This window comes from Rhinatrema bivittatum, chromosome 8 (assembly GCF_901001135.1).
Source record: "Rhinatrema bivittatum chromosome 8, aRhiBiv1.1, whole genome shotgun sequence".
In the NCBI taxonomy this organism is placed as follows: Eukaryota; Metazoa; Chordata; class Amphibia; order Gymnophiona; family Rhinatrematidae; genus Rhinatrema; species Rhinatrema bivittatum.
The window spans coordinates 199764388-199789474 of record NC_042622.1 but is presented as its reverse complement, the minus strand read 5'-3'; the positions used below and the strand labels follow the sequence as shown (position 1 = coordinate 199789474).

General features: G+C 45.5%; 1 protein-coding gene across 7 annotated transcripts in view; it reads left to right on the top strand.

Moving 5' to 3' along the window:
• Positions 1-24728, top strand: part of PAFAH1B1 (platelet activating factor acetylhydrolase 1b regulatory subunit 1) — a 253167-nt gene extending 228439 nt beyond the window's left edge. For all 7 annotated transcript variants that reach the window (XM_029612510.1, XM_029612506.1, XM_029612508.1 and 4 more), the window contains 5 exons: positions 3062-3164; positions 10264-10492; positions 13553-13654; positions 14428-14584; positions 20403-24728. In XM_029612510.1, the coding sequence (XP_029468370.1) occupies positions 3062-3164; positions 10264-10492; positions 13553-13654; positions 14428-14584; positions 20403-20476 (665 nt within the window). In that variant the 3' untranslated portion in view covers positions 20477-24728. The remainder of the gene's footprint in view (positions 1-3061; positions 3165-10263; positions 10493-13552; positions 13655-14427; positions 14585-20402) is intronic.
• Positions 24729-25087: the final 359 nt, after the last annotated feature.

Sequence of the window (25087 nt, the reverse complement as noted above, 5' to 3'; positions counted from 1 at the left end):
GGTCCGACCAGCCAACGGGGCAGAGGGTTCTGCTCCAGGTATTTCCTAATTCCCAAGAAAACGGGTGGCCTCTGGCCCATACTGGACCCAAGAGCTCTAAACCGCTTCTTGGTAAAGGAAAAGTTCAAGATTTCACTGGGCACCCTGATTTCCCCCCAACCGCTCAGGGCAGGGGACTGGCTTTGCTCCCTCGATCTACAAGACGCATATGCCTATATCCCCATTTTTCAGGTGGATCTCGGTAGTACCTGAGATTTCTGGTCAACGGGCACCACTATTAGTATCATGTTCTGCCCTTTGGCCTGGCATCTGCGCCCCAAATCTTAACAAAATGTCTGGCAGTTGTCTGTGCCTATCTTCGAAGGCAGGGAATTCATGTGTTTCCCTACCTAGATGATTGGCTTATTGAAGGCAACTCCCATCAAGGGGCTCAGAGTACCATGCACCTCACAATCGAAACTCTGGACACCCTGGGATTCTTGATAATGTCTCACTTTCAGCCGGCCATGCAGCTGGATACCATCTAGGAGAGGGCCTCCCTACCTCAGGACAGGGCAGAGACTTTAGTATCTCTTGCACGACCTGTCTCCAGCTGCCCTCATGTCTCTACCCGCCAGTTTCCCCAGCTGCTGGGCCATATGGCGGTGATGGTGCATGTCACCCTGTTTGCTCAGCTACACATGCGCTGTGAGTAATGGACACTGCGCGCTCAGTGGTGTCAGGCATTACAGGACATGCATGCCTGCATCATGGTCATCAAAAGCTTGAGCCAATCCCTTCTGCGGTGGACAATCCTCCGCAAACTTGGAGCGGGATTGCCCCTTTTGGAGTGTTCAGCCCCATGCCACACTCACCACTGATGCTTCTCAGATGGGGTGGGGAGCACATGTTCTGTTTTACTGCATGCATGCAGCTCCAAATCAAACTCTTGGAGCTGCGGGTGTTCTGAGAGCGTCTCGTGAACAAGGTAGTGCTGGTTCAGACCGACAATCAGGTGGCCATGTGGTAGCTGAACAAGCAGGGAGGAACCAGGTAGCTTCCCCTCTGCCAGGAGGCAGTCCACAGGACTGGACATGGGCCATCAAGAACTGTATCACTCTCCAGGCAGTGTACCTTCCGGGAGTGAACAACATGCTGGCCGATACCTTTAGTTGGGCATTCAGGCCCCATGGATGGTCCCTTAAGCAGGAGGTAGCGGACAGCATCTTCTGCTGCTGGGGGACCCTGGACATAGACCTGCTTGTCTCGGTGGAAAACAGGAAAGTGCCCTGATTTTTGCTCCCTCTGCAGAAGAGGCAGAGGATCAATAGTGGACACTTTCTTGATCCACTGGGGGATGGGATTGTTGTACACCTACCTGCCCCTTCCATTCATATCCAAGACACTCCAGAAGTTGCAGCAGGATCGAGGCTCCATGATCCTGATTGCTTCCTGTTGGCCTCATCAGGTCTGGTTCCTGACCCTTCAGGACCTAATGGCGTAATCCCCAATTTGATTGGGAATGGCACCGGACCTCATCACCCAGAACCAGGGCAGGCTCTGGCACCCCAATGTGCGGACCCTGGCCCTCTCAGCTTGGATGTTAAGGTGGAGGCCCTTGGCCTACCAGAGGGGGTATCCCGTGTCCTTGTGGAGTCCAGAAAACCTTCCACCAGGAAGACCTATAATCTGAAGTGGAAATGGTTCTCTTTCTGGTGCGAGGATCGCAGTTTAGATCCCTTCTCTTGCTCCCTTCCTGCACTTCTGGACTACCTATTGTCCTGGTCTGTAGACCACATCCATGAGTGTCCACCTCAGCGCCTTAGGGGCCTACTATCGGGGTTTGGATGACTCTCCAATTTCCCGTCATCCGCTCGTTGGCCGGTTCCTGAGGGGTTTGCTTCAATTGAAGCCTCCCACTTGTCGCCCGGCAGTTTCCTGGGATCTCAACGTAATCCTTTCGCAACTCATGAAACCTTTGTTTGAGCCGTTGCGCTCTTGTGATCTCCAGTACCTTTCATGGAAAGTGATCATCTTGGTTGTGGTCACATCGGCTCGCAGGGTAGGTGAGCTGCAAGCGCTGATGTCTTATCCTCCTGACACCAAGTTCCTACCCAAGGTGGTCTCTGAGTTCCATCTCAACCAGTCCATCGTGCTGCCTTTGTTTTCCCACAGTGAATGGGCTCTGCACACCCTTGATTGTAAGAGACAGCTCCACACTGCACCTCTACCCAGCTGTTCGTTTCATTTGACAAGAACAGATTAGGAGTCGCATTCTCCAAGCAGGTCACATCAAAGCTCACCCCCATCCACAAGATCTGCAGGGCAGCGACCTGGTGTTCCCACCACACTTTCGCCTCACATTACTTCCTGGACAAAGATTGCTGGCAGGAGAGTCATTTCAGACACTGTCCTCCATAACCTCTTCTAGCCATGAAAACCCAACTCTCCTCAGAGGGCCCTATTCTTGGGTGCAGGCCTGCTCCTCTGGTTGCTGCAACTCCAGTTGTTGTGCAAGTTGGCACCTGTTCTTTGCTGCTCATGTTCGGAGAGGGTTGGAGCTACTTAATTACTCATGTGAGGACTACCTTCTTGCTTGTCCTTGGAGAAAGCAGAGTTGCTTACTTGTAACAGGTGTTCTCCAAGGACAGTAGGATATTAGTCCTCACAAAACCCACCCGCCGCCCCACAGAGTTGGTTTTCTCTGTTTGTTTTCTTGAGCTCTATTATAAGACTAAAGAGGGATCCCGCTTGGTTAGCGGCATACTGAGCATGCTCAGTGTGCCTGTCAAAGTTTCTAGAAATTTTAACAAGTTTTCCATGCCAATGATGTCACCTATGTGTGAGGACTAACATCCTGCTGTCCTTGGAGAACACCTGTTACAGGTAAGCAATTCTGCTTTCTTTGAAGTAAATTGGAAAATTCTGGTTTCCTCTAACTCATAGGTGTGAAGTTTGTCATAAAATTCATGTGGGCAGACATACTTCATTCCCTTGATTATAAGGATTAATGAGTTGTGCCTTCTGTACACAGCAGTTGTGGTTGGGAGTACGTTGCAATGAAATGTATCTTGCTTTTTAGGTCATGATCATAATGTATCTTCAGTAGCCATCATGCCCAATGGAGATCATATAGTTTCTGCCTCCAGGGATAAAACCATAAAAATGTGGGAAGTACAGACTGGGTAAGTTTTGCAAGTCAGGTTTAATAATGCTAACACCAAATTAACCCACTCTACCACTGAGTGTCAGTGTGGATTTGTTTGTTTATTTTTTTGCTTTGTGCTTGTGTGTAAGTTCTATTTGGTTTTTGTTTGATAGTGAATCTGTTTCTTTTTTTTTTTTTTTTTTAATATATTGAAATAGTTTGCCAATAAAGTGCAGTCACTGTGTCTATGGCTGTCAGGCAAAGAGGTTAAACCAATCCAGTTTCTTATTTGGTCTGTTACAGAGCCAAGTAGCAAGTGGAGGGAAATGAGAAACTAAGTTGAAGTTGTTAGTCTCCTTTGTAGACTTATGGTTTGGAGGTAAAAGATTGTTAAAACACCTTCATTCCTGGTTGAAGAAATATCCTGAAATTTGATTACTGAGTGCCAAAATGAGTATTAATGCTCTTCTTTATAAAATATTTGTGTATATTAAGTGACATTTACCATCTTTTGATGCATAGACATACATAATAACATAGTAATGGCAGAAAAAGACCAAATGGTTCATCCAGTCTGCCCAGCAAGTTTCTTATGGTAGTAACTGCTGCTCCGTGCAGATTACCTCCAAGCCTTATGTTAAAGGTAGTAATATTAATAATCAAAAGCAAGCTTCTGTCAAGCCCAAAACAAAATAGAATAGTTCAGTATGGGAAAGATGTTTGCAGTATAGCCAGAAAAGAAAATACCAGATTGGATAAATGAATATTGAGGAAACTGGTAAATGTTGTAGGGGAGGGGTGAAAGCCGGGCAGAGATTATTTCAACTTTGTAAGATGTGATTATGATTTAATGAAAGAACCCTAGTAGCAGGTGATAAGTAATTGTTTTGTATGTGCAGACCAGGTAAATAGATTTGCAGCTACTGAACAAGACCCCCTTCTCCATGCAGTGTTGCATGGCATTTGAGGAAAATTCTGGTACTTTCTACTAAAGATAGAAAGGTGAAATAATTACTTAAACCAGCAGTTCTGTAAATGAAGGGTGCTGTATATTCTGTTCTCACAGGACAAGCAGGATGGTTGTCCTCACAAATGGGTGACATCGAGGATGGAGCCCACCACGGAAAACTTCTGTCAAAGTTTAAACAGAACTTTGACTGGCCCCTACTGGGCATGCCCAGCAAGGCACTGACCCTGCAGCCAGCAGGGGTCTCCCTTCAGTCTTCTTTTTTCCGCGCAGCAGTTGCCACGCGGTGAAAGGAGCTCTCTAACCACGTTCCTGACAGGAATTTGGAAATTAATTTCCTAAGAAAATTTGCCCCTCAGGGGTCTCCCTTCGACAAATTTTTTAGTCATCTTACAGAACCCGGTAAGTTTTTTGCCTTCTTCCATCGACTGCCGTCGATTTTGGCCCTCGAGGCCTGTGGGCACTTACCGATCCCCAGCCTAAATTTTGGCTTCCAGCCATGGCAACGGGGTTCCGTCGTTGTCCGGATTGTACCCGGACTATGTCCATCACAGACCCCCACAAGGTTTGTGTAATGTGTTTGGGTAGTGGGCATGATGTCCTGACTTGCACCAAATGTGCCTTAATGACACCCAAGGGTCGCAAAGCCAGGATGGAGAAGATGGGGCTCCTCTTCCATGCACCAACCCCAACGCCATCGATAGCATCGACGTCATCGGAACCGGCACCGTCAAAGTTGTACCATCATAGTCAACCCTCCGGTGACCGTCCGCCATCGATCGCTTCTCGGCCGTCAACTCCCGTCCCTTCCCCGGATGGGCAAGGGGATCGGAAAGAAAAGCATCGCCATCGACGGCATAAGTCTCGGCCTGTCGAGGATCCACAGCCATCGACCTCTGCTCAAGCCGAGCCACCGACAAGCCGCGAACAGACCGGATGCCCTCCACGTCTCGTTCGCCGGCATCGAGGAAACCCTCACCCTCTCGGGGTGTGGGGGCCGTGATCCCACCGGTTACGGTGGTCCCTCCGGCCCTGCCTCAGCCTCCCTCTCCCGTCGAGCCGGGTATGATTACCCCTGGTCTCCGGGCAGAACTGGACCGGCTGGTCCAGGAGGCCATCGAGAAAGCGATGAAGAAATTACAACCTCCATCGGCACCGTCTCTGGCACCGGTTCCAGTGCCGCCCCCGGCACCGACGCCGACACCGGCTTCGCCACCGAGGAGGGAACCGACCACCGAGCCGTTGATACAAGCGCTAGCACCGCTACTGAGCCGCATGGAGGCACTCATGACGGCCCTTCCATCGGTGATTCCAGTGCCATCGACAACACCACCGTCTCAGACTGGTTTCTCATCGGCAGGAGAAACACAGTTTCGAATTCCCCCTTCCGGGGTAGTTCCATCGGTACCTTCTGGTATATCTCCACCAATTTATCCTTCGGCTCCATCGATTCCGTGCCAGGCACCGATTCCATCGGCAGCACCGAAGCCATCGATGCCATTTCTGGTTCCACCTACTGCACTGATTCCACCTCTGTTTCCATCGATGCCTTCAGAGCCTCAGCCAGGTCCATCAGGGCTACAAGCCACACATGATCCCTACGATACCTGGGGTGATGATGATGATACCTCTTCTGACACAGACCTACCTTCACCACCATCTCCTACAGAGAGTAGAAAAAGATCTCCTCCTGAGGATCTATCTTTCATTAATTTTGTGAAAGAAATGTCAGAAGTTGTACCTTTTCAACTACAATCTGAAGCTGATGACAGACACCAGATGATGGAACTACTTCAATTTCTGGATGCTCCAAAAATCATCGCTTCCATCCCTATACACCAGGTGTTTTTGGATCTGCTCAAGAAAAACTGGGAATCTCCTTCATCGGTGTCACCAGTTAACAAGAAAGCTGACTCCACATACCTTGTCCAGTCAGCACCAGGTTTCCAAAAACCTCAACTGGATCATCGCTCTGTTGTGGTTGAGTCCGCGCAGAAGAAGGCCAAGCGTCTTAAGCCGCACTCTTCTACCCCACCTACCAGGGACAACAAGTTCCTGGATAGTGTAGGACGGAAAGTGTATCATGGAGCTACGTTGATTTCACGCATAGCTTCATATCAACTTTACATGACTCAATACAACAGAGCCATCTTTAAGCAGATGCAAGACTATGCTGACACGTTACCAGACCAATACCAACCACAGCTTCAAGCCCTTCTTCACAAGGGATTTGAGGCAGGGAAGCACGAGATTAGGACTGCCTATGACATATTCGATGCTTCCACGAAGGTTTCAGCCACAGCCATCTCAGCCAGACGTTGGGCTTGGTTAAAGTCATCCAACCTTCGCCCAGAAGTCCAAGATCGTCTTGCTGATTTGCCCTGCTTAGGCGACAATTTGTTTGGAGAACAAATTCAACAGATTGTGGCGGAGTTAAGAGACCACCATGAGACGTTAAAACAACTCTCATCTGTCCCACCTGAGGTGACCTCCAAGCAACCGCAAAAGAAGGACTCTAAGAAGTCATTCTTTCGACCACGTCGCTACTACCCTCCGTCAACTAGGGCTCGTCCTGCACGGTCCTCTAACAGGCCTCAGCCTCGTCAGCCGAGAAAGCAAAGACCTACTGTAGCCCCACCTCCTGGGCCTACGGCGGGCCTTTGACTTCCCTGTATTGAGCACATGCCATCTCCCTCTTCCACACATCCCTGTGGGGGGTCGACTGTTCCACTTCTTACACCGTTGGAAACAGATCACCTCAGATCAGTGGGTGCTAGCAATTATCGCACAGGGTTACCACCTCAACTTCATAACACTTCCGCCAGACTCCCCGCCCCTTCAGGCATGGAGTCTAACCAGCCATTTCACTCAATTACATCAAGAAGTATCCCTTCTTCTACAATCAAATGCTATAGAACCCGTCCCTCCTTGTCAACAAGGAAAAGGATTCTATTCCAGATACTTCCTAATACCAAAGAAATCAGGGGGGCTACGTCCAATTCTGGACCTTCGGGCCCTCAACAAGTATCTGCAAAAAGAAAAGTTCAAGATGGTAACCCTGGGCGCCTTGCTCCCTCTGTTGCAAAAGGGGGATTGGCTGTGCTCTCTCGACCTCAAGGACGCTTATACCCACATTGCGATCACACAATCCCATCGCAAATATCTGCGGTTTCTTGTAGGCCACGACCATTATCAATACCGTGTCCTACCTTTCGGTCTGGCTTCTGCCCCACGAGTCTTTACCAAATGTCTCGTAGTGGTAGCAGCATTCTTAAGGAAGGAAGGTGTCCACGTCTACCCCTACCTGGACGATTGGCTAATCAGGGCCTCCTCCCAACACATAGCTCAATCCTCCCTGAAATTGACAATTCAAACACTCCTTTCCTTAGGGTTTCTTGTCAATTACGAGAAATCTTGTTTAGTCCCGTCTCAAACCTTATCCTTCATTGGAGCAGACTTGGACACCTTACAGGCAAAGGCTTACCTTCCTCTTCAGAGGGTCCACACCCTAATATCCCTCGCTCGCCAGCTCCAGTCTCAGAACACTGCCACGGCTCGCCAGTTCCTCATTCTCCTAGGACACATGGCATCCTCGGTTCAAGTCACTCCCATGACCCGACTAGCCATGAGAGTAACACAATGGACTCTACGACACCAATGGATTCAAGCTTTTCAGCCTCTGTCCTCCATAGTCACAGTCACACAGGCCCTGCGCCTATCCTTAACCTGGTGGACAACTCAGGTCAACCTCCTTCAGGGCTTACCTTTTCTTCCACCGGATCCGCAAGTAATCCTAACCACCGACGCTTCTCACATCGGTTGGGGAGCCCATGTGGACGAATTACAAACCCAAGGGTTATGGTCCAAAGAGGAAGCCGAACACCAGATAAATTTCCTGGAACTTCGCGCAATCTGCTATGCACTCCGAACCTTCAAAGATCATCTCTTCCATCAGATAATCTTAATCCAGACGGACAACCAAGTGGCCATGTGGTACATAAACAAGCAGGGAGGCACAGGCTCCTTCCTTCTGTGTCAGGAAGCTGCGCAGATCTGGGCGGAAGCCCTCTCCCACTCTATGTACCTCAGGGCCACTTACCTGCCGGGAGTAGACAATGTATTGGCAGACCAGCTGAGCCGTGTCTTCCAACCACACGAGTGGTCACTCGATCCTCTGGTAGTGACCTCTCTGTTTCACAAGTGGGGTTTTCCCCGCATAGACCTCTTTGCGTCCCCTCAGAACCACAAAGTGGACGATTACTGCTCTCTCATTCGGAGCCAACACTTTCAGCCGAGAGATGCCTTCTCCCTCAAGTGGACGACAGGTCTGCTTTATGCATTCCCTCCACTTCCTCTTCTGTCAAGGACTCTCGTGAAGCTACGCCAGGACGGAGGAACCATGATCCTGATAGCACCCCACTGGCCACGCCAAGTGTGGTTTCCCATACTCCAGGATCTCTCCATCCGCAGGCACATCCCTCTGGGAACGGATCCGCATCTGCTCACTCAAAACGACGGATGCCTCCTCCATCCCAACCTCCAAGCCTTGTCCCTGACGGCATGGATGTTGAAAGGTTAGTCCTTCAGCCTTTCAACCTTTCGGATTCGGTTTCTCGTGTCCTGATAGCTTCACGAAAGCCCTCTACCAGAAGATCCTATTCATATAAATGGAAAAGGTACACATCATGGTGCACTTCTCAGTCCCTTGATCCCCTTTCCTGTCCAATCTCTAAGTTCTTGGACTATTTATGGCACCTATCAGAATCCGGTCTAAAGACCTCTTCCATTCGGATGCATGTCAGTGCGGTAGCCGCCTTCCATAAAGGTGTACAGGGTGTCCCTATTTCAGTACAACCCCTGGTAACACATTTTCTTAAAGGCTTGCTCCATTTGAAGCCACCTTTACGTCCTCCGGCCCCATCTTGGGACCTTAATCTGGTTCTTGGTCGGCTAATGAAACCACCTTTCGAACCTCTACACTCCTGTGAATTGAAGTATCTCACATGGAAGGTATTATTCCTTTTAGCTGTCACTTCAGCTCGCAGGGTTAGTGAGTTACAGGCCTTAGTCACCTATCCGCCTTACACTAAACTCCTGCAGGACCGGGCGGTACTCCGCACTCACCCTAAATTTTTACCTAAGGTAGTATCGGAGTTTCACATCAATCAATCCATCATACTACCTATCTTTTTTCCCAGGCCCCACTCCAACTCCGGAGAACAGACTCTGCATACCCTAGACTGTAAACGGGCTCTAGCATTCTATCTAGACCGTACAGTTTCTCACAGAAAGAGCACTCAATTATTCGTCTCTTTCCATCCTAACAAGTTAGGACAACCTGTGGGTAAGCAGGCTCTATCCTCCTGGTTGGCGGACTGCATTTCTTTTTGCTATCAGCAAGCTGGCATTCCTTTTCAAGACCGTGTGAAAGCACACTCTGTGAGGGCCATGGTGACGTCAGTGGCACACCTTCGATCGGTGCCACTTCCTGACATCTGCAAAGCTGCAACCTGGAGTTCTCTCCATACTTTTGCAGCCCACTATTGTTTGGACAAAGCTGGAAGACAAGACTCCATCTTCGGCCAATCTGTCTTGCGTAACCTTTTTCCAACGTGATGCACCAACACCCTTCCACCTTCCCGGTAGGGTGCGGATGCCCTTTACCAAATTCCACCCCAGTTGTTGTGCCTGTTGCACGTCATTGGGTGCATTTGGTGCAAGTCAGGACATCCTCAGCTCGGTACTCACCCATTTGTGAGGACAACCATCCTGCTTGTCCTGTGAGAAAGCAAATGTTGCTTACCTGATGTAACAGGTGTTCTCACAGGACAGCAGGATGTTAGTCCTCACGAAACCCGCCCGCCACCCCGCGGTGTTGGGTTTGTTTTGTTTTTACTTTCTAGGCACTGCCTGTAGCTTTGAAAATCAGACTGAAGGGAGACCCCTGCTGGCTGCAGGGTCAGTGCCTTGCTGGGCATGCCCAGTAGGGGCCAGTCAAAGTTCTGTTTAAACTTTGACAGAAGTTTTCCGTGGTGGGCTCCATCCTCGATGTCACCCATTTGTGAGGACTAACATCCTGCTGTCCTGTGAGAACACCTGTTACATCAGGTAAGCAACATTTGCTATACTCCTACTGCCTCTGTGTAATTTGTGCTGTTTTTTCCCCTAGGTATTGTGTGAAGACTTTCACGGGACACAGAGAATGGGTGCGCATGGTGCGGCCTAATCAGGATGGCACCCTGATTGCCAGCTGTTCCAATGACCAGACGGTTCGTGTATGGGTGGTAGCAACTAAGGAATGTAAAGCAGAGCTCCGAGAGCATGAACATGTGGTAGAATGCATTTCCTGGGCCCCTGAGAGCTCTTATTCCACTATATTGGATGCTACAGGATCTGAGGTAGTGTATTGAGTTGGTATGGTTTGCTGCTCATAATAGGACTTCAAATGGTTCACTGTCCAAATAGGACTTCAAATGTTAAGGAGCAGAAAAGTGTGTGTGATATATTGTAGTGAGGGCTTTATTTATCATCTGTATGGCTGAAAATCAAACCCATCCCTTCATGAGTGGTTAAACTTGTTGGTCCAGAAAAGTATCCTCTCCAGGTTTCTCTACCATCCAGTGTCACTGGTTCCCTCCTTTCGGTGCCCATTGTCTATTATGGAACACATTTTTCTCAGATAAACTTCTTGGAGCTGCGAACCATTCCAGTTTGTACTAGAGGTACTCTCCCATCTCATCTAAGGAATGCAATAAGGTAGCCAAATGATAGTCTGTGAAAGCAAGTAAGGAGGAACAGAATCCATGACCCTCTACCAAGAATCTCCGCAGATTAGGTATGAGCTGTTGGTTGAAAAGCCGCATTTCATGTAACCCCCACAGTCTCCAGTTCAGTGTATCATTTTCACAGGGTCTTCCAACTTAACAGACGGACCATCCTTCCAGGCACTCGTTCTCAGTCCTCTTTTTTTTTCATTGAAAAGCATCAAGAAGGTTGAATAATTGATTCCATCCTACAGAGCTAATACAGATTTGCTCCGATCTTCTTTTTGGCTAACATAAGAGGCATGCCTTTTGGTTGTGTTTACAACAACTGCAGTTAGTGGCAAGAACACCTCAAAGTTCTTTAGGTCTGGGCTAGTTTTTCCTAATTGTCATAGTATGACCCACTTGAGATGTGTACTTTTTTTTTTTTCTCATCTCACCTGGTAGTCTTTCCCCTTCAGATTCCTCACAGTTGAGCACCAAGTCCTACTGCAAGGAAGAAAGGTAATTTATACCTTATGAATCTTCCCTCATTTAAGTTGTCAACAAGGAAATTCAGCGCTTGGTAATTTCCTCCTTTCACCGTTCAGAGGTCCAGAGCATCTTCTGTTTGACAAAGAGGCTGTGCCCCAAGGAAGAGTATGGTTTAATCTTCATTCAGGTACCAGGCGGGTCCTCTTTCCCTTCACCTGTCCTACCAAGGATCTGCGTCAATACTTACCCTTTCACCACCAAGTCTTAATGCTTCATCAGTGAAGCTGGTACCCTATTTGCACCACATTGTCTAAGTACAAGAAATTCTCCTCTTACTTCATTCTTGGATTTTACAGTTTACAGAAGTTTTGCTACCACTTAAAACTTGTTTCAAAACCTCCCATCTTATGCAACCTCACAGTTGAGCTGCTAAACTTGGCCTCTTGAAATATCTTACCTAGAAGGAGATGGTCTACTTACGTTGTTTTAGACTAGACTAGTCAATAACTGCAGTCCTTTCATAACAGAAGGGTGCACCACACCCATCTTGAATTTCTCCAAGTGTTCTGTTTTTCACTAAAACCATGCCTCGTGCACTGATAGGTCCTTTATGAGAAAGCCATACCATATTATTGGAGCAGAGCTCCACCACATTGCCAGGCTTCACAGCTGTCTGTGTTCTGTGAACTTACTGGTCTGAGTAGCAGGTTCCTTGTCCAGCTGGCTAGCAGGTTGTATCATGCACTGTCATGCATTTACTGGCCTTCTGATTATAAATTTTGTCAGGGCTCAAGTCAGAGTAATCTATTTTCATTGCTCTCCTGAGAACTGTCTCCATAAGTCATCTGTTAAGCTATGAATTGGTCATCTGTATGTTCCACTACTGTCTGGACAACCTATCCAGAAGAAACAGTAACATTAAGCAAGCAGCTTTGTTGTAGCTTTTTCACCAGTAGTCTTCCCTCTATGGTGAAGTCTGGGTTGCTTTCCAGTAAGTGCTGCGCTGCAACCCTGAGCTTATTTGTTGACTGAGAACGCAAGTTTGCTTGCCATAAATGGTGTTCTCTGTAAACAGCAGGATGATTTAACCATGCTTAATACCCACCTGCCTCCCTAGAGAATCAACTACCTAGCTAAATTTCATTCTGATATTGACTGAGGGGTTCATGAAGCATGTGCATGTGGGAACTCCTGCAAAAGCTCTACTGAGCTAAACAAATGGGTCTGTCCATTGCTGTCAGATGACATAACCCATATGTCATGGCTAATTCATCCTTCTGTCTACAGTAAACAACTTGCTTTTAGTTTCCTTTATAATATGTATGTTATTGGACTCTTCCTGGTAATTCACTCATGAGGATTTTGACCTGCTTCTGGCACCATTCGCTGAGAAATAAGATGCATCATACTTTGATTATTGGCTACATTCCAACATTAGGCATTGAACTTCCTAAGCAAAGACTCGATAGCCCTCTGTATAGTGAAACCTGTGCACTGAAGCCAGGAGAGAGACCTTGTGCTTTGTCCATAATGGAAAGGTCCTTCTTAAGGAAGAAAAAAGTCTGAAAGAATGAAATCAGTTGTATATGAGGTTTGCGATCTCACATTTTAAAAAAATGTTTTTATGGATAGAATTGAAAATTGCTAAAAGCTGATTTTGTGTCTTTATGTAAAAGCATTCTCTTTGTAGAATGCATGACCTCATGTGACATGAGCTGCATTTCATTGTTTTGCTTTGTTCTATCCTTACCAGCTGATTTGTCAATAGAATTGCTATCCTTGGTGCCCAGTTTTTTTCTGATTGCAGTTTACATTTCTGTTGTAATAGATGCAAAAGAAGGGTGATTACCCGACAAGGTATTGTGTTCAGGATTTTTAAACTATTTTATACTATTTTTTTAATCTGTGAAATTTCCAAAACACCCTTTATCAGTGACACATCTGTCAGGAAAATATGCATGAGAACAGACTGGATTATAGCTGTCAATCAGCATAAGTATAATAGAGAGATGTGCTTAATATGTAAGTTCTTTATCATGGGTGAATTATTTCCTGCCTCTCCTTCCAACTAGGAGCTGTATACTATTCTTTCCTGTTCAGTCATTGTGGCTGTGAAATCTGATCACTCTGTGTAGGTCACTGCAATATGTCAAAGCTTTGTGCTCATTTCTTGCTTGATAGACTGTTTAATAATTTTTAAAACATGTTTTGCTTCTCCAGACAAAGAAGAGTGGTAAACCTGGACCTTTTCTGCTTTCTGGATCCAGAGACAAGACCATTAAAATGTGGGACATTAGCACTGGCATGTGCCTTATGACGCTTGTAAGTAGTTTGACCCTTGTGTAGCTACTGGATCTTGTCTGTTTTCATTGTCCGAAGAACTTTTCTTTCTTCTGACCTCTGTCCCACTCTGTGTTAGTGTACAGGAAAACTAGACAGTCCATATGGTATTTCAGCTGTCATGTGTCTGTGGCATGGTCTGTAATCTGCAATAAACTGATTTTTATGCATTGGTCTTGCATTTTTCTGGCTAGCTTTTAATTTGACAGGTCTATAGCTAAGAGAATTCAGTTCCCTCAAGACCCTGTACAGTGTATCCCCCTGTCTCTGGCATATAGAGATCACTCTTAGTGACACACAGGTTCCACCGCTCCCTTTCTTTCACAGGGGGCTGTGAACTTCGTAGCTCTAAGCAGAAGAAGATGGGCATGGAATGTCAATCTGTCTGCACTTGGTAGCATTCAGCATGATCATTTCTCAGTAGTTCTTGTATGGCATACCTTTTAAAGTAATTTGTAAAATTGTAGCTATTCTCCATCTTAATTATGAAATGACACATCTTCACTGGAGATGACCTTTCAATTCCTTGTAAACATTGCATATAGAAGTGCTAATGCAAAATCTCTGAGTAGTGTGCTCTGGAGCCATTTGATTGTAAACTTTCCAATACATTTGTTTGAGGATGTACTTAGAGGAACATTGTCACTGAGATGAGCCTACTATAGTACATATTTATATATTATATATATGTGTATATATGTATGTATATGTATGTATATGTATATATGTGATTTTTTTTTTTTTTTGTTCACAAGGTTGGCCATGATAATTGGGTACGTGGCATTCTTTTCCATCCTGGAGGAAAATTTATTTTGAGTTGTGCTGACGACAAGACCCTCCGTGTTTGGGATTACAAGAACAAACGATGCATGAAGACCCTTAACGCGCACGAACACTTTGTTACCTCCTTGGGTATGTATCTACTAAGTGCTTAAATGAAATATTGCACTGAGACTTTCTTCTTACTGCTGAAAATGTGTCACATTGGTTTCTCTCATGAAGAACTAGATTATTATAGATGGGAAAATAATTTGTCACAGGTGGAAAATCTTGCCTACAATTTAGTGTTTTCTCCAAGGGTCGAAGTATTGAATCGCAAAATATGGTTAGGAGTAGGGACAGAGGAAATGTCAAAGTCCTAGTTAGAGTGGGAGTTTCAACATTGCCACCACCATCACCCTGATTTTTCAGGGGTTTTATTTTCACAACCTGTTTTACTGATTTGTTACCCACAAAGTCTTGGATTATGGGTGAGTTAGTGTTCCAGCCCTTATTGCTATATTTGTTTGAAATTTGATGCCTCATGGTCAGGAGTCCTTGCCAAAAGCTAATAGTTTGGAATTGACAGTAATCTTTATAGTCCTGTATCCTTTGAATTCACACCAGAAGTGGAAGACTTTCTTCTTCTGCTGTTAGTCTTTGATGACTGTTTGCTGTTGAATTGTTCCACGGTCTCCCTTTTTATTCTGATTATCCATCATGGTCCTGGTTTTTCTAGCAGGCTGAGAATGTGAGCTGTCCCCCCTCCCCCAACATAAACTACATTCAGACTAGGTTTTCCCTTTTCTTAGCTGAAAATATGCTGTTCAATTTTTCATTTTGTGGGAGGAGACAGAAACAGAATGCATCCTCTTCTTTCATACTTATTATATTTGTACAGTATGTATTCAGTTTCTTATTTGTTCTAATCTTCCCTGTGATTCTTGTATCACATTTAATATATTGTTATATAACATGGAACAAATGTAATTGCACATCAACTCTGCTCTTGTAAGAAACTCCCTTACTATTCAGCAGACCCAATCTTTCATGAAGATATTCCAGTCATGAGAATGTTTTCAGGCCAGAAAAATGAAATTGCCATACTCACCCCAATAAATAGTGCTTGCAGGACTTGGGGCTCTGAATATATCTTCTGATTGACTGGATAACATGTACCAGTCCTGTAAGTGCTCTGTTCTGTGTACTGGTCACTCAAGGAAGGAACAGTTTCCTGTAATTCTTGATTTCCTAAGTGTGCCGACTAATGGAGGTTGCCATTTCTGTCAGAGTGGAGAGCCCGTAACAAAATGAACTGGCAATGACCTTTAGACCAAGCACTATTGCCAGTATATGCCTTCAAATTAATTTAAAAATAGAGGGATTGGAGGGGGGGATTTTTTTTTTTTTAAAGCCTTTAGTCAGAACATGAGTTCCTGTACATACCCAGATCAGTCCAGACCAGTGGGTTATGCACTCCACCAACAGATGGAGTCAGAGAACAAAGCTTCGAGGCACTGGTATCCCAAGTGTACCACCTGCAGCTCATCAGTATTTCTCTGACTCCAGCAGATGGTGGTCGTGTATACCTGCAGCTCTGTGTGAGAGAGATTTTTCTTGCTCCCTGAGGTGTGCTAGGTTCAGTGTCTGGACCTTCCCTCAGGTAGAGCTGGGCGAATGGGGGGTTGGTTACCCCTGGTGGTGCTAGCCCATGTGGTTCCGGGTCCCCTGATAGCCAGGGGAGTGGCTCCCTCAGCAACCAAAGGCTCCCCCTCAGTGTCTGCGGTACAGGGAAGTAGCCCCTTTGGGGATTTTTTTTCTATTATTCTTAGTTTAGGTTTTATTTTTTTCTGTTACTAGAAGTTAGTTTTTGTGTGTTTTAAAAAAAAAAAAAAAAAAAAAAAAAAAAGCTCCAAGTTCCCTGTTCACCGTGGCTCCCGGGGTAAATCTGCCCGGTGGTGCAGAGCCAGGCAGACCCCCTGAAGAAGAGGGGAGAGTGTTTCTGCCCTGGTAAGAACCTCCTAGGTCGTTTTTAGGATCTCTGCCTCATTTTTACAGCCAGCTCCATGGTGGCCATCTTGTTTTGGGTTTTTTTTTCAACCTCCCACGCGGCTCCCCAGTGTTCCTGGGGCAGATTTTTGCAGCGTTTTTGGTGGAGGGTCACCAGGGCTGGTTGGCAGCACCTGTTTTCTTCCGGGGGGGGGGGGGGGGGGGGGGGGGGAAGTTATATGCCCTCTTTTTCCAGGAGGAGCATGGCAGAAACTCCTCTGGTAGAACCCTGTAAGGCTTGCGGGGTATGGTCAGCTTATTTAGACCCCCTGACAATGTGCATGGACTGTGCACTGGGTGGGGAAAGGGGCCTCAGACAAGAGGACCAAACCTAAAAAGTCTGCACGCAGGTCAGGCTCGACGGCTGGGTCTAATGGAAGGAGCCCAACCCCCACTGCACATCCTGTGGAAAAAGTCTCACAGGATGACCCTCCCCCACTGCGCAGACTCCGAGACCAGAGGAATCGAGAGACACAGACACTGATTCTAGCAGAGACGGGATCGGGGTGATTTTCACTGGAATTTGTGCTGCTCATGCATGAAGCATTTCTGGCTCGGAAGCTCGTGAAGCACAGAGCCCAGGATGGGAGCGTGGGAGTTCCCAAGCGTTCCCATCTGCGAACTGACAGTTGTCCATCCCGGGCAACTTTGGCTCGGGAGGATCTAGCGGGTGCAGTTGACCAGCAGTATTAACTACTCCACTCCGCCCCCGAGGGACACTGCTGCAGATCAGGGTAAGATCCCTCCAGACGTAGATATGGGCGACAACGATCAGGATCCGGTAGAACCTAGTGCGTAGGTGGAAGACCCCCACGTAGTCCGTCTGTTTCAGAGGGAGGAATTGCGCCACCTTATTCCCCAGGTACTTGAGGAATTGGGGGTGAGACCCTCGCTGGAAAATTCCGACAGCGAGGGAGTGAACCCAGTCCTGGACGGTCTCTGGGGTCCACCAAGTGCTTTTCCCATCCCAAAGAAGATTCAAAAGCTCATCAGCCGGGAATAGGAATCCCCAGAGGCGGGGCTTAAGGTTGGCCAGGCGATTCAAAAACTCTGGCCAGGCGATTCAAAAACTCCTCCCGCTAATGGAGGAACATTTAGAATGCCTCAGGGTACCTAAGGTGGATGCGGCGACCAAGAAGACAACCATTCCAGTGGTGGGAGCGGCTGCTCTCAGAGATGTGCAGGACCGCAAGCTGGACCTGCATCTGAAGCCGGGTGTTTGAGGTCTCCTCCTTTAGGACTTCGGGCGGCAGTGTGTGCCAGCATGATGCAAAGAGCGTGTTTGTTGGATTCTTACAGAAGGGGATGCACCTCGAAGTCCCGTATTGGGTGATCGTGACAACGGATGTGAGCCTTCAAGGCTGGGGAGCAGCATGCCTCTGTCATGCGGTGCAGGGAACCTGGTCCTTACCCGAAAGGTCGTGGTCTATCAATCGTCTAGAGATGAGGGCAGTCCGCAAAGCATTGTTGGCATTCCAGTCCCTGGTGCAGGAAAAATGGTTTGTCTTCTCGGACAATGCCACCACGGTGGCATATCTCAATGACCAGGGAGGAGCCAGGAGTCCAGCCATGGCACAGGAAGCACACTTCCTCTTCGCTTTGGCCAAGCTTCATCTGGAAGGCATCGCAGCCTCTCACGAGGCAGGCATGGACAACATGCAAGCGGACTTCCTCAGTCGTCGTCAACTGGATCCCGGGGAGTGGGAACTATCCCGAGAGGGTTGGAATCACATTTGTGCCCGATGGGGAGTTCCCCAACTGGACCTCATGGCGACCTGTCAATGCCAAGATGGACCGGTTCTTCAGCCGAAAGAAGGAAATTGGGGCAGTAGGAGTAGACGCCCTAGTCTGCAAGTGGCCAACCGAATCCTCCTGTATGCCTTTCCTCCATGGCCCCTGATTGGGTGAATTCTCCACACATAGAGGGCCATCCCGGTTCGGTACTTCTGGTGGCACTAGAATGGCCACGGTGGCTGTGGTTTGTGGACCTGGTATGATTGGTGACAGACGGCCCACTACGCCTAGCTCATCTGCCGAACCTTCTGCGACAAGGGCTCATTTTTTCGGATCGGAAGGATCACTTCTCTCTCGCAGCCTGGTGTTTGAGAGGCGGTGGTTACGGATGAAAGGTTATTCGGAACAGGTGATTTCCACCCTGCTTCAGTCCAGGCGGCCCTCTGTCTATGGCATACACTAGAGTGTGAAAGGTGTTTGAAGTCTGGTGTGATCAGCAGGGTGTAGTGCTATTGGTGACCATTCCTCAGGTCTTGGGGTTTTTGCATCAGGGATTATCTAAACGTTTGGCTTATAGTTCCCTGCATGTTCAGATTTCGGCCCTGGGATGTCTCCTAGGGCAGGTAGATGGCAGGCCTCTAGCCAGCCACTCGGACATTGTCTGTTTCCTAAAAGGAGTGAAGCACCTTCGTCGTCCTCTTTGTAAGTTATGCCCGGAATGGAATCTCAATCTGGTGTTGAGGGCACTTTGTGATCCCCCCTTTTGAGCCCCTGGGACACGTTTCCTTAAAGGACCTCACCTTGAAGACGGTATTCTTGGTGGCCTTCTGTTCTGCGAGGTGTATTTCAAAATTGTAGGCTCTTTCCTGTAGGGATCCCTTCCTTCGCATCTCGGCTGATAGGGTGTCACTGCACACAGTGCCTTCCTTTTTGTGAAAGTGGTGTTTGCCTTTCATGTTAATCAGTCTGTGGAGTTACCCAGATTCCCTGATTGGGCTTGTAACCCCCACTATGGGAAGAGATCTTCATCTGTTAAATGACTGCCGGGTTGGGTTCTCCTTCAGTATTTGAAGGTCACTAACTCATTTCAAAAATCAGATCACCTTTTTGTGCTCTTTAGAGGTCCGAAGAAGAGTGAAAAGGCATCTAAGGCATCCTTGGCTCGCTGGCTGAAGGAAACAATTTGCTTGGCCTACATCGGGAAGGGTCGCCCCTTCCCAACTGGTTTGAAAGCTCACTCGACGAGAGCGCAAGTGGCTTCTTGGGCAGGAGTGTCAGTTGTCACAGGAGGAGATTTGTAGAACTGCAGTCTGGTCTTCCCTGCATACCTTCACAAGGCATTATAGTCTGGATGTCAGGGATCCAGACCAAGCACTTTTTGGGGAGAGCATCTTGCGAGCAGGTCTTTCGAGTTCCCGCCCGGTGTAATGTGGCTTTGGTACATCCCAGTGATCTGGGTATGTACAGGAAAGGAAAATTGGTTCTTACCTGCTAATTTTTGTTCCTGTAATACCACAGATCAGTCCAGGATACTGCCCGGGTGCTACTGCCGAAAGACTGATTTACCTAAAGGTTAGCTGCTGTGTACATAGGGAATCTATCACAATGATTCTATAACATTTTGGTTTTTGTTATGAACCATGGTTCAAACCTGATTTTCAGCTGTTGGGGTCATTTGTTTTGGACCCTTGAGGGAGTTTTTTCCTGTTCGCCCTTGCTTCGGTAATTAGATGGTTTGTTGTCAATTATACTTTGCTTGGGTATCGATAAATACTGATGAGCTGCAGTTGGCGCCCTTGGTATACCAGTGTCTCGAAGCTTTGTTCTCTGCCTCCATCTGCTGGTGGGAGTGTATAACCCACTGGTCTTGACTGAGCTGTGGTATTACAGGAACGAAAATTAGCAGGTAAGAACAGAGTTTCCTATAACAAGCACTCTGGTCTGGCCCCTTGTAATATAACTAAACAGAAAAATCTAGCATTAAGAGCAACAGATTGTGCCAAAGACATACTTGCAGCCAATACACATTCTAGTAATCGACAGGAAACAAATTTGTTTAAATAAAAATGCTACTACCACATGTGCACTTGCTTTTGCTTTTTGTTCTAAACATTTTTGGATGGTGGGGAGAAGGGGTGTTAAGATTAATAATTTAACTTCAAAGTAATTGAATTATTTTTCTTTGCAGATTTCCACAAGACGGCACCATATGTGGTCACTGGAAGTGTAGATCAAACAGTGAAAGTGTGGGAGTGCCGTTGACAGAGTTCCCGTTGGACTCCCCCCTCCCCTTTTCCTCTGGATGCACTCAGATACCATGGTTATCCATCGAGCTCTGTTTAAATAACTATTGTCCTTTCATGTAAATTATTCTGGATGTAGATTGAGCTTATTAAATGTTACACAAAAAGTATTCATGCATGGTGAATCCAGATTGTATCCTGTAAATTTACATACGTTGTCTAGAAGTACCATAGGTTTAAGAACATGGGCTGGCATTGGTCACATCAGACCTAAGAAGGCAGACGGGGATTTGACACAGGGCACTAAGCAGAATGTTTGACAATGTTTTACGTCCAGTTTCTACACCAATTTTTCTTTTGGATTATATTTTTGGTGCCTGGACTGATGGCCTCATTTAAAACCAATTTTAAAACATGTTTGTAGGGTTCTGAAAGGGAAAATGTATCTGATATTACTTAAGTGTGCTTAATGTCCTGTAGCAAAAACAGAAATGCATCTTTTGAAACTTATAGGTAGCTTGCAGGAATGTCACCTTTCAAATTTGTCATGCACATGACAGATTAGTCCAATATGTTTGGTTGCCCCCACAGCTGTCAGACTGTACACAAACCAAATATTTGTCAGTAAACATGAAAAGCCCACAATAAAATTAAGTGCTAACACTAGGAAAGCTTCCGTCCCTTCCCTCAGCTCTTCCATTGTACTACTAGTAAGCTGTTTAGGCTTACAATGTCTCTTTGCATTTGATAGTTTCTCATTTGAAGCCCTTAATGAAACAGACTACATACACAGTGTGATGTGGTATTAGATGACTTGGTCTCTTCTGTAATGAGGTTGTATCATGGTACAATCCATGACTTGGTTTTAATGTGGTTTATTAGGGATGTGCAATGCCCCCTTAAGTAATGATGGTGGGAAATTGAAACACTTAAGGTTCCTTTATTTGGAAGGGGCAGGGATTTCTTATGGAAATGGAGGAAGATATTTTACAGATACTGGGGTTTAGTAGGGTTTGCATCAAAGTGTGCTATGTGTTTAATTACTCAATTGAGTTGAAGATCACTTTGTGTATGCTGTCCACAGGTTCTTGTAAAGAAGCTCAGATGAAATACTTGAAATGTATTGCTGTTTATCATGAGTTCCAAGACGTGTCACCAAAAGAACCCCCTGGAACTGGATACAGACTTGTCTTACTCTTCTTTTGTTCTGTAACTTTTCCAGCCTTTGTTGAATTGCTGAAGCGTGGCAATTGAATGTCAAGTGAATAAAGCTTCATGTATTGAGTCAGGAGTTTCTACCTTGAATTAACTATACCAGTGAAGACTTGCACATCCTTAAAGCCTTTACCTATTTTGCATTGATGTCTTAATATCACATAAAGGAAATAGTTTTAGGACAATTGTATATGTATACAAGCCACATGTAGGGTTGTGTATAGGTGAAGATTGATGGCATAAAGAAAGCAGAAGTAGTCCACTCGTGTGCCTGATCCTAATCTTAAGACTGTCTTCAATCTTAAGCTGGTGACATTTCAAAATGAGGGAGGAAGAGACAACCATTTATATCTTCAGGTGTCATGGAAGTGGGGGGCTTTTTATCCTGTAGTCAGTCTTTGATACTCTGGGAAGTTCTCTTTAGACCAGCTGATTTAAGGGTAAACTCTAGCCATCATGTATTATACAGTAGTTCAGACATATACATAAGTAGCAACTCCAGCCACCTTCAATTAAAAATATTTAAGTTCATGTGTTTAATTGTTCTAAGCCATTTCCCTGCTGTTCCCTTGAATTGCAGGGAGCAGTTATATTGGTAAGTGTCAGTTTGTTACTATGATACTCAATGGTTTCATTCAGTTTGTATCAGTGTGGCATCTCTGCTACTATGACCAGTCAGATCCACTGAGTAATGGCGAGCTTCATTTGTGACTCTCTTCTGGGCACAGCTGCTTTTGGGCATGCAGGCGATTTTGCAAGTGTAGCAACTTTGGTAAAAGCTACTGATGCGGCATGTTGAATGTTGTTGGGTGTATTGTTGAAAGGCTGCACATTTCTCGGAGGATGTGGCAGTTCTCTTTATATAGGGTATCGGACCATGCCTGAATAGAGGAGGTCTTGCATACTACTGGTAAAGTAGAACTTTTACATTAGTGACCACCGTGGATGTTTTGTTATAATTTAAAGAATGTTACTGTAACTGACCCTTTTAAACACATTATGAAAAGGGGTAATCTTGGTAATTAGTATCTACTTTAAAAAGAATCTTTAAAAAAAAAAACTTTAACATGCTTATGATTGGTTACAGGAGTACTGCAACAGATTGGACTTTATGCTTCTGATTTCACTACAAGAATGCAACTCCATTTATGGAGCTGTAGTGATACTTGCAATAACATTAAACATCAATTTTCCATTAGTGCAGTACTATATAAGACCCTCTTTGATTCCATTAAAAAAAAAATTCTCATATGGTAAGTGATTTGCAGTGATTGTGTAATAATCTTAAAAATTCATAGTAGTCCTTTTAAATATAATGCTGCTTACCTAACCAACCATTTTTTTGCATATGAAGTATAAAACTGATTTTAACTCATCAGGACAGGAGATAGAATAATTTATCTGACTGCCAGAGCACATTGAAACAATTGAAAAATCCTATCCAATTAAAGTAGGGTCTTTTCTGATTTGGAAGTCACTTTGAGGGGCAAAGCAGGCAGGAGCTGGAGCCACCCTTTTGATTCATAGCCAGGGATATCATTCCATTGCATGATACCTTGATTGATGTCCCCTTCGACCAGCTGTTTCATCACTAGAAAAGAGGAAAAGACCATTGTTTCAACAGATGAAGCCTTTACAGATGCTCAGTGATATTAAATCAAAAAATTAACATGGTGATAAATATATTTTTTTAACCCAGTCTTAAGAGCAGTATTTAAAGGAAAAACATTTGGGGATTGAGAGGATCCATATGTCACTGAGATACAGAATTCTGAGCAAAACCTTCATTCCCTACAGTGACTGAGTTTCCATTAAAAGTTTTCAATCTGCCTGTTTGTCATGGCATGCAGTATGGGTTTGTTGAAAGTTGCAAACCATTATTAATACAAATATCAGAGCAAAGGTTTGTGGTGGTTGAGCCTTTGTTCTACAGATCAAAGGTTGAAATGCAAACAGACTTGCTTACCTACTTAGTGCTGGATCCAGACTGCTAGGATTTGTTCTGTAGGAGCCCTTGCAAGAATTGAACAGAATCATATTTCTTCTGTTGCTGTAGCTGGAGTTTGTCTAGTTATTGTATAACTAGCAAAAAAATTTTGATTGAATTTAGTTAAAACAAATTTTGTTTTCCAGTTCCAGCTTCTATGAATACAACTTCTAATTGCTCTAAACCAATTTTTGCTGAATAAGATCATTGATAAAAAGTGACTTTTTAATGGGGGTAACTCCCTCAAAGAGTACTAAAACATCTATGGACTGTTTTGATTTTTTTCCCCAACAATTGTATATGCTGCATGGAACCCCCCCCCCCCCCCCCCCCCCAAAGCTAACATCATTTGCAGTCATTGGGGAAAGCTTACCATACCTTAAAAGGTGCTAGCCAATTCTCTGTGGCATTAATGATGTGTAATGATGAAGGTACTTGGGAAGATAGGTGCAGCAAATGGAAAAAGCTTGTTCTGTAATTATTTCAGTTAATCCAGAACCCCCTTAGGAATTATGATAGCTTCCCCTGAGTCAGATACACAGCATTGGTATAAAGCTGAGTGATGCTCTCTGCTGTCTCCTTTATCAACCCTGACTTCCTCTCGATGGGTCTGTAATCTTGTGCCTTTCTGGTTGCGATAACATTGGTGGTGGTACAGGTTTGAAATGAAAATGAAGTTGATTGAAAAGTTTGTTGGTTTACTACTTTTGTCCAGAATATTTGACTTGAATATAAATTTATAGCTGGACAGCAGCATGCCATTCTTGGACAACATCCAAGAATTGCTTTGATTTCTAGCAGATAGAAACACATTCCAGTGCCACCCATAACTGTGCATCTAGGAAAGGCCTAAATGTGTTTCAAAGTGCAGCATTTTTGTCTTGAGACAGAACTTTAAAAGGAAAACAAAAATGGTAGTGGTTTATAGCATCTTGCACTTTAGAAGATGGAGCCATCCTGCTTTCATGTATGGTGTGACCAATGATGTGCCCAGGGCACTAATTTAAAAAAAAAAATAGAAAAAAAAACCCCCTAGTTACTAGCAAGTTGTCCAAGGGCTGTGGAGCACTGTAGTATTTTGAAAGCTTTGGCTATAGACTCACCAAGCCCAGTTTACTTAACTGTCAGTCCCCCCTGCTTCTCCTGTTTGCCTCTTTCTGTTTTTATGTAAACTACCAGGTGAAGATCACTCTTTAAATAGCTTTTGTGAGGGGGGGGGGAGGGGAGCTACTTAAAGAATTTATATTTTGTTTGTTTTAACAGTGGTGGCTTGATAATTCTCAACCAGTGAGTTAAAAACATGTCACTCAATTGAATGAAGGAACAAGAAAGCCCTTAAAGTGCTGGTCTACTCTTGCCCAGCTGTAATTAGTGTCCAGTATATTAAAAATATGTGGGGAGGGGGGGGGGCAGGGGAGGTTGTAGCAA